The 10,201-nt window shown below is 32.7% G+C and overlaps 1 protein-coding gene across 3 annotated transcripts; it reads left to right on the top strand.

Moving 5' to 3' along the window:
- The first annotated feature begins 3,607 nt into the window (after positions 1-3,607).
- Positions 3,608-5,865, top strand: LOC110612223 (protein SOMBRERO). Of its 3 annotated transcripts, none has more exons than XM_021752939.2 (4): positions 3,608-3,761; positions 4,509-4,680; positions 4,843-5,114; positions 5,224-5,865. In XM_021752939.2, the coding sequence occupies exons 2-4, from the start codon at positions 4,512-4,514 to the stop codon at positions 5,734-5,736; spliced, it is 954 nt and encodes a 317-aa protein (XP_021608631.1). In that variant the 5' UTR covers positions 3,608-3,761; positions 4,509-4,511; the 3' UTR covers positions 5,737-5,865. The 3 variants fall into 3 exon arrangements, with proteins under 3 accessions (XP_021608631.1, XP_021608630.1, XP_021608632.1); XM_021752938.2 differs by having other exon boundaries at positions 3,612-3,767; XM_021752940.2 differs by lacking the exon at positions 3,608-3,761 and adding an exon at positions 3,855-4,383.
- The last annotated feature ends 4,336 nt before the right edge of the window (positions 5,866-10,201 follow it).

The following is a 10,201-nucleotide window of genomic DNA, read 5'->3' as shown; positions in this document are numbered from 1 at the left end:
TAACATATGGCCATAACATAGAATAAGTAGCTATATTGATTTACCTCAAACTTCATGATAAAATTTAAAATTTAATTATATCCTTGTGAAAAAATAACCTTACCATTATTAATAATTTGATAAATCAGATCAATCATCCTTAAAAGTCCAAAAATTTCCACCACATTCTTAGCATTTGCTTTTATATCCACGTCACTATCTAAATTCTCTCTTAACTAGTTTAGTGCCTTCTTAGTATCAAAGTCTCAACAAGCACAACTAAAATTTTAACTTATGAAAGGATTTGAAATTTATCGACAAGTTAGAATTATTTTTAACAATTAAGTGGTATCTAAACTTAACCGAGTATTTATTATTTTTATTAAGATGTCAAACTAAACGATTTTATCTAGAAAAAACCCTAAGTGAACTCTAGAAACTTGGATAAGATCATAAAGGATCAACAATTCACAAAGAAGATTAATATGTGAACTATGTTCGTGTTCGTGCCCATTCATAAGAGCACCAACAATAAGATCCTCTAAACCTTGAACTACTAGTGTGAACAAAGAAATCATCATCATGAATCAACCATGAATAGTATAATCATCTCTAACTCTCCACCTAATATCAGAATCCAACAAATTCCTAGTTTGCATAAGATTAATCCAAGCTAGCTTGGATTTGCACCCACCTTATCATTCAAGAAATCCCTCTTTTGGGAATATTTAGCCATAAAAGAGATGTGAAATGAAGGAATTAGAGTCTAACAGAATTCTCCATTCTTTCTAAATCATCCAATAAATTTCTCTCCTAGCCGTTGTAACCCATCAAAATGAGTTAAACATATCTTACTAAATTATTCTTAAAACTAAGTAAATTTTACCTTTTCAATTTATATTCAATAGATAAATGTTAATAAACTGATATCTAAAAAGAAGTTGATATATACACTATTATTTCTTAAGGCGAACAATAATATTATAATTTTACCAATAGTTATTATTTATTGCAATAAGCAAATTTCATATTTAAATTCGATAATTAGGTAGATAAAGTGATTTTTAAATTTTTACTATTAAATTTAAATATATTTAACCGTAATTTATTCTCGTTATTTAAAATTTAATAATAATAAGATATAAATGATAAAAGAAATTAAACTTGTAGACCGAGCGATTAAAAAAATAAAATATGAATCGCCACTTCATATGAGAAACATTAGGAATTGAAATTAGAAATTTTTCATATTGAAAGCTAATACTAAGATTAAAATTAAAATTGTAATTAGGCCTTATGAAAACAAAAAAGAAAATGAAAAAAAGAAAAAGAAAAAGAAAAGGAAATAGCTAATTGAGAAGGTAGGCAGCCATAGGATTCCCTTTATAATGGATAGGCATAAGAAAGAATCCATGTAGGTTAAAGAAAGATAAAAATAAGAAAGCAGTGTTCGTGAAGGCAACGGCAAATGACACCATTGTAAGAGAAAGAGATAAATGCATACGTCTGTTTGAGATTATTTGGGTGTTTTCTCCTTCACCGTGTTTGACCAGCAGTTGTTGAGAGATTGCGTAAGAATCCATTTGAGACACTGAAATAATGCAATTCTAATACTCTTTTAACTTTTTATTTAATAATCATTTTTCGAGACCTTGGATTGAGTAGTATGTGTTGGATCTGCACGTGTTCATGCCACGGACTTTCAGGATTTTGCTGCCTCTCTCTCTCTGCATATACCTCTCTTCATCCATCCACCTTTTCAACCATGCACCGCTTTAATTATTTTCTTTCTTCTTTCCATTTGTTTTCTTTATTATCTGGTGCAGTCGGTTATATAAAAAAAAAAAAAAAAAAAAGTGAGATTTTCATTTTCAAATAATTTTTCCTCAAGGAAATGAAAATGAGAAGAGGATAGTAGAGAGCAGCTCACATGTTTAGAAAATCTAAAAAGAGGGCCCACACATTTCCATATTTTGCACTGAATTTGATGCAATCCACCAATTCTTAATTTCTTTCTGCATGATTTAAGGCCACCCCTATCCTTCTCCTCCTTACTGTTGACCCAACCCCTTTAACAACTGTTCCTCTCAATTTCTGCTTTATTATTATTATTATAAGAACCTTCTTATGCTCCTTGGGATGGCGCCCGAGTAATATACATATATTTATATATGTGTGTGCCTAATAATTTTTTGTATTTTTTAATTAAATTAATGAAGTAATTAAAAAATTGAGATGAAATGATACGTTTCTTTTTAAATATAAAAACTAATAATTTTTTAAGAGAGATTTACAATTTAGTTTTTTGGTATTGTTATTATTAATAAGCCAATCTCTGTATTTTTAAAAATCTATTAAAACGTCTTTAGCTTTTCTCTCCGTCAACGAAATAGTATTTCTGTCATCTTTTTCATTAAAAATAGATAAAGAATGAGAGATAAAATTTTTAAATTTCAATTTTACCTTCACATAAAACTCTTTATTTAGTTTTTGGATAGTGCTACTATTAACAAGTCAATCCTTACATTTTCAAAGATCTATTAAAACGTTTTTATATTTTCTCATATCCATTAAAACATTCTTATTGTTTCTTTCTATCAACGAAATAGTCCCTCCTCCTCCTCCTCCTCCTCCTTAAAAAAGAAGAAAAAAAAAAGAAGAAGATGATGATGATGAAGGAGAAGAAGAAGAAAAAAAACAAAAAAGAAGAAGCAAGAGAAGAATAAAAAGAAAAATTGAAGAAGAAGAAAAAGAAGAAGAAGGAAAAGAAGAACCAAAAAAGAAGAAGAGGAGGAGGAAAAATCAATGAAGAAGAAGAAGATGGAGGAGCAGGAGAAAAAAAAAAAGGGATAATTTGATTTTTTGCTATATTTTTAACAGTAGAAAATAGACGGAATGACTATTTTTTTAACGAAAAGAAAAGATAAGGACGTTTTAATAGAATTTTGAAAATGCAGGAACTGACTTATTAACTTATATATTTGATTATTTTTTAATCTTATAATTTTTTTACTTTTTTTCTTTACTTTTAAAAACATATGAGTTAAATGAGACATTAAATTCGAATCTCTTCATTTAACTAGTATGTGATATTTTAAAAAGGAAAACTTTATATAACTTTTTATTAATTTAATTAGCTAAATTGTGGGAGTGATGGGCCAGTGTCGATATTAACATTTTCTACATAAAAACAAAAATAGGTTTATCTATAAAAATGAAGGAACATCTTATTTGAAAAGAAATTAAAAAAAAAAAAGAAAGAGGAAATAAAAACAGATTGTAGAATAAAAGAATGAAGGGAAATTCCTTTGTTCCAGTATGAGGTTAGAGTGGTTGACAATTTGCGTGCATAATTGTTGACAAATAAACACATTGGACTACAAAAGGCCAAATGTAAAAACATTTAAAATAATTAGTAATTGACAGTTAAGCAGATTTTCTTCATTTTAATGAGGCAAATATTGAGGAATAAGGTTTCCCATTCAACCGACATTTACCAAAGCTAGCTTTTTCATGTACACCCTTTCATCAATACTTCCTCTCTCATTTTTCTCTTATTTTTTTATTATTTTTTTCTTTATTTCTGTTCCCATCATCGGTTAATTGTCTCTCTTTCTCTCTCTTTTTAAACTTTGCATTGATCTTCATCTCTCTCTCTCTCTTAAAAGTCTCTTGAAAGGCACAGCGATCGTGCCCTTTAAGCAAAATAAGGAATTTGGCCTCTCTGTTGCTTGCTTTGAGTTGTCTTCTTTTCTTTGTCGCAGACAGAATTGTTCCCATCGGTAAAGGTCTGCTCTTTTTTCTTTTTTCTTTTTTTTTTTTTCTTTTCTTCTTCTTCTTTTCTTCGTCTTTTATTTTCCTACTTTTTCCTTTCTTTGTTGGAAAGTTTTGAGTTTTTATAATCAGATTTTATTGTTGTCTTTTCTTTCAACTCTAGTGATGGTCTTCGTGAAGAGGAAAATTGTGTGCTTGTTTGTTTCCTGTAACGCTAGCATATCGAAAGAAAGATCATCCTTTAACGAACATTGTTAGGATCTAGGATTTGCACTTCTACTTCTGGAATCTGGGTCTTGTGTTCTGTAGAAGTTACCAGCTTGTGCATATATAGAATCTTTCAGATTCTTAATAACAACTTGTATACAGTTTGATCCTTGAAAGATCATAAAGCATACGCAACTAGGGCAAGCCCTTATATGTTCCTGCTTGTTGCTAACAAGTACAATAAACAAGAGACCTGAAATCGACTACACAGCTACTAGAAATGATCTAGCTTAAAAAAAAATCTACTCTACCATGAAGTTTGGTGTCTCATGCCAGCTTGATGCACTACTGAAAGCATCTTCTTTTGTTCACATATAAGCATGGATCTATTTTTTTTTTAAACCCTTCTGCACTGGTACATCGGTAGGTATAATTCTCACATGAATTTGCATTTTGCTAAACATGGGCTTTCAGTTTATTATAGTTTTATAGTAATAAGATACGTCGAATTTTTCATGGATCGTGCTTTTGAAATTTCATGGCAACAGAAAATGATGGCTGGAAATGGGCAACTTGCCGTTCCTCCAGGTTTCCGATTCCATCCAACCGATGAAGAGCTTTTGTACTATTATCTGAAGAAGAAGGTGTCCTATGAAGCTATTGATCTTGATGTTATAAGGGAGCTGGATCTCAACAAACTTGAGCCTTGGGACCTCAAAGGTTCGATCAAATGATTTCTTTCAGTTCCTCTTCAATTTTCTCGTAACCATCCTTTTCACTAATGAAACCCTTCTAGGATCTAGCTATATATGATGTGGATTTTCCAGGCAGTAACTTTAAAATCCATATGTCAATATTATCTTTCTCTATGCCGAATTGCAGATAAATGCAGAATCGGGTCTGGTCCTCAAAATGAATGGTATTTCTTTAGCCACAAGGACAAGAAATATCCAACAGGAACTCGAACAAATAGAGCAACCACTGCTGGCTTTTGGAAAGCAACTGGAAGAGACAAGGCCATCCATCTCAGCAACTCTAAGAGAATTGGCATGAGGAAAACCCTAGTCTTCTACACAGGACGTGCTCCTCATGGCCAAAAGACTGATTGGATCATGCATGAATATCGCCTGGATGATGACAACTCCGAGGTTCAGGTAAACTAATGTACATCATAGTATGTTAAAATAATACGTCGCCGAGTCCTTGTACTGTTGCTATTATGAAGTAAGGATACTAAAGACTTTGAAACCAATTAATGAGCAGGAAGATGGCTGGGTCGTCTGTAGGGTTTTCAAGAAGAAGAATCAAAGTAGAGGTTTCTTACCAGATGTTGCTCAAGATGATCACTTCTCTCACATGAAGGTTAGCTCTTCATCTGCATCAATGGAGCACAAACAGAATCACATGCAAGCACTATATGACTGTAGCTTCGATGGTTCCATGCATCTTCCACAATTGTTCAGTCCAGAATCAGCTGTTGCCCCATCCTTTATTACGCCTCTTCCTTTGAACACCATGGATATTAACGAGTGCTCTCAAAACTTGTTAAGGCTAACATCAAGTGGTTGCGGACTTGTGCAACCAGAGAGGGTCAATAGTGATTGGTCATTTCTAGATAAGCTTCTTGCGTCTCATCAAAGCCTCGATCAGCAATCTCAGAGCAAGAGGGATCCATCATTTCACCTTGTTGATCATATGGGTGCTTCAAGTCATCAAAAGTTCACTACATTTCCATACCTTGGCTGTGAAAATGACATTTTGAAATTTCCCAAGTAGATCTAGCAACTCTACAACCTGCAACTTATATATCTTAAACTTTCTTAAGCTGTGGATCAGACATTTTTATTCAATATATAGTAAGAAGCAACCCATATAAAGTTCTTGGTTAAAATTCTATCTTTGCCATTTTATGAGTTGTTGCTTTCGAATATCAAAGTGTACAGGCAAATTGTTCGACCATTTTAAGAATGTTCATGCACATATACGTGCGAATACAGAAGCAAACCAAACCATAAACGTTAAAGTAAAACAACAAAAAATAGAAAGCAGAACAGCCATATCCTAGCGATAACTGCGTAAGTTAAAACTTGGTAAGACTAGGTTTGACTCTCTCCTTTTCTATTATAATAATAATACTATAATAAATAGAACTATTAGTGGACGTAGAAATTTAAGTCTAAATGCAGATTTAAATAAGCAATCAAAAGAAAATAAAACATATGAAATAATTATATATTAAGAAAATTTTTTATAAAAATCAATAATAATATAATAAAATTATAACCATTCTTATCTATGGTTGATTGATTAAAATTTAAATATCTAATCTATTACTTATTAAATTTATATTTTTCATAAATTTTATTTTTAAAATTTAAATAGTTAATGAGTTCTATTAAATAATTCAATATTATTTATAAAATACATTTATTATTAAAAAAATAAAATTTATTTTCTCTTCTAAATTTAATGTATAATTTTAATCATATAAATAGACTATCAACTAAATAAGATAAATAATGTTGTTGAGATTAAATGGATGACATGGCTGGAATAAGATTGGGCTGCGATTGGTCTAAATCTGCAAGGGAGATAATATGAGGTGGTGGTTGGTGCCCACGACAGCCATTCCGACGCTCAAGTCAATAACCAAACGAGTAGAGAAAATGTTTAGAGTTTTAGTATTTGAGAATAACGTATCTTGGTCTCTTTTGGGGTTCTACCTTTATAGTAAATATGATATTTTTCTGATAATCCGGCAATAATGTAGTAATCTGCTTGATACGGGGCATCACCACCTATTAGGTGGAAATCCCACGATTACAAGCGTCATGTAGATATGTTATGCTATACCTGATAACAGTAATTTTATATTAAGACTCGCCTTGTTGATAGGAGGGTGAATCTTTTGGCAATGGTCCAGGTATTAAAGTATTTGAGTCTTCTCTTTCTCATACTGGTTTCTATTCACCTGATCTTTATCCGTGGATCTATTTCATAATGGCAGCTCATGGCTCATTATTGGTAGTTGTTTATGTAGTGTCAATAAATAAAACAATATCACTTTTTAGGATATGTTTGATATGGGGTTAACAAAATAAATTTAATAGTTAATGGTGCATTTTTTGATAGAGTAATAACTAACCCTTAAAAAAATTTTCTTTCATAATATTTAGTTTAATATTGAAGATGAGGTTAATTATTATCTATTAATTTTTTTTATATTTACATAATAAAATGAGAAATAAAATAAGTTTGAAATATTAAAATTTAGTCCAATGAATATGCAAGAATGATATCTTAACAAATTTTAATTCAAAACTAACCATAACTTGAGTAAATCTAAGAGTTCTCAGTTTCTACTCTTCAATCTCTAATCCTATTTTTTTTAAAAAAAAAAAAACCAATCATAACTAAATAAAATTAAGTACTATCTCCTGATATATAAATCTCATTTAACCCATATCAAAAATACTTTTCATAATAGAAATGGTGTATAAAATTAAATTAGATGATGAGTAAATAATTGTTTAAAAAAATTTACTTATATATTATAATATAGCCAAAAAAACATGAATTAAATAGTATAAATATTAAAATTCACTAAAAATTTATTTAATATAAAGACTAAAAAGTTTGAATTTATAAGTATAAAATATTTTAATTGGATAATTTTAAAATAAAAATTAATTAATAAATTTTCTAAATTTATAAAATTTAATTATAATTTTTTATTTTAAAATAAAAATATATAAATACTCTTAAAAAATTTAAAAATTTTCAGGAAGTCATGTCAATTGGCCCTCGTAGAACATCGACAACTGTAAATAAAATAACCATAATAAATAATATAAAACCAAAATAGTTGAAACCTCTTACCTATTGATCAACCAAAAATGTGAGGTCTCTTTTATAAACTAATTTAAAAAGTTGTTTTCTTCATTTTTTTTTTCAATCTTTCTTCAGTTGAAAGTTGAAGGTAACATTGTATGAGTAATTTCACATATATTAATTAAAATATATTTAATTTATTAATATTTGCTGAAAAAAATCATTTAAAAATAATGATTGAATGGTCTGATTTTTTTTTTTCCCTGGTTTTACAGCTCAATATGTTTAAAATGCTATTCAAAAAACAGGTCTTATAATTAATGTACTCAGCAATTTGGGTTATAACGTCAACTAACCTTTTAAGTGTATTAATTTTATCCAACGACCTCTTTACACTTGTTTACATCCTTTTTGTAATATCCGGCTAGATTCCGGCATCGGAATCCCTATTTTCTAGCGGAATCTCCGTTGGAATCTGGAATTCTGAAGATGCCAGAGCCTTCTAGAAGGGTAAAATGTATTTTCTAAAATATTTTCATATGATTTTATGATTTTAAATGGAAAAGAATTGAGTTTTGAAAAGAAAAAGGCAAGGAAGAAGGACCCAGGTTGTAATACCCGGCTAGAGTCCGGCACTGGAATTCCTGTTGTTTGATGGAATCCGGGGTGTCGGAATTCTAAAAAGGGTAGGATTTATGTTTTTACTAGGTGTTATGATGTGTTTAAATGTTTTAAGGATAAGGGAAGTGAGTTTTGAGTTGAAATGACCTAAGGCAGTTGAGCCAAGTTCGGCCGCCGAAAGTAAGTTCGGCCGCCGAAGGTGTTCGGCTTCCGAAGGTGAGTTTGGCCCCCGAACGTTGCATGGTCTTGCATGTGATTGGGCAGCCGACGATGAGTAGGCCAGCCAGCTGAGTCATGGCTTTTGACAGATGTTAGCCTCAGATTCTTGCCATGAATTAGCCACGTCTTCTATGACTCATCTGCAAGTGTTTTGAGCAGCCCATGCAGGAGTTTACTCATTTACCAAGTTTTGAAGGGTTTGAAGCAAAAAGTGAGTTTTGATGAGTTTGTGAGGGTAAAGAAGAGTTGATCCGTTTCCCTTGTTCAGTACGTGCATCTTCCTGTTTAGAGGTGAGGGAAGATCTAAAACCCTGTTTATGTGTGTTTTCTGAAGGTTTTATGGAAGTTAAGGGAGAGAGATGCATGTTTAAGTGAGAAGTAGTGTTTTTGATGAGTTATGCATGTATATATGTTTATGTGTTAGGTTTGTTTTGTTATTTGGGGTTATTAGCTAGTTTTGGACCCCTGTGATCATATACATGAGTATATGTATGTTGAGGAGGTGACGTTTGCATGGTTTGAGAAGTTGAAGAAAAGAAGGAGATGGTTTGCCGTTGAAGCTGAGTTCTGGATGAACTCAGGTTCGGCAGCCGAAGGTTCATTCGGCCGCCGAACCTCTTGCATGGTGGCTTAGGCTGCCATAGCTTGCCCCCGCGAGCTTGTGCATGTTCGGCTCTGTTTGGGGGATTCGGCCGCCGAAGGTGCCGCCGAAGGTTAGAGACTTTCGTCTCTGGAGTGCCTTGTGGCCTCCGAAACTTGCCCCCGAAAGGGTTCGGCCGCCGAACATAGAGATTCGGCCGCCGAAGGTGCTTGAGTTTCGTCTCTGGAGAGGACATTCGGCCGCCGAACCTGCCGCCGAAAGTGTTCTGTCTAGCTTTCTTTTGCTTGCTTTGCATGACTATTAGAGTTGGTCATAAGCTTGTTTGGTCCCTCATTTGAGTCTTTATGTGCTTATACAGACCAGAGGAACCAGAGAGAGCAGCAGTGAGTACTGCTCCAGAGATTCAGAACCTGCAGAGTCAGTCAGTCCAGTTAGCCCGAGGTGAGTGGAACTACACTTAATGCTTTTGAATTGACCAAATGACATGTTTTTAGCATCTCTCATGCATCACGATGATATCATAGGATGATTGCATTAGTATCCACGAATATGTTGCATTGCATTGTTATTTGCTGATGTGAGTAAATGCTGAATGATCCAATAGTCACAGACAGGAAGTCCAGGAGCCTTTGACTACGCCCTGGCACGTATAGCAAAGACCAGGAGCCTTTGACTACGCCCTGGCAGGTATATAGCAAAGTTCAGGAGCCTTTGACTACGCCCTGGCAATGGTAAGTTCACAGGTGTTATATACACATATACATATATGACAGGAAGACCAGGTGCTCGATTCTACGCCCTGGCACAGAGTTACTGGGACTATGTGGTGACAGGTTTACTCTTGATGTGGCTTGTCTGTGATATGGTGCATTCCATGAGAGCATATTTTATTGAGATGTTTTACTGTTCTACTCACTGGGCTATAGAGCTCATCCCACTCCCTTAACCCCAGTTTTGCAGGTTCAGTGT

This window comes from Manihot esculenta, chromosome 3 (genome assembly GCF_001659605.2).
Source record: "Manihot esculenta cultivar AM560-2 chromosome 3, M.esculenta_v8, whole genome shotgun sequence".
Taxonomy (NCBI): Eukaryota; Viridiplantae; Streptophyta; class Magnoliopsida; order Malpighiales; family Euphorbiaceae; genus Manihot; species Manihot esculenta.
This window is presented reverse-complemented; position numbering and strand designations above follow the sequence as displayed.

Coding starts and splice junctions, on each gene's coding strand:
- LOC110612223 (XM_021752939.2), top strand. CDS start 4,512: ATGATGGCTGGAAATGGGCAACTTGCCGTTCCTCCAGGTTTCCGATTC. Junction 4,681..4,842: donor TGAGCCTTGGGACCTCAAAG/GTTCGATCAAAT, acceptor GCCGAATTGCAG/ATAAATGCAGAATCGGGTCT. Junction 5,115..5,223: donor ATGACAACTCCGAGGTTCAG/GTAAACTAATGT, acceptor ATTAATGAGCAG/GAAGATGGCTGGGTCGTCTG.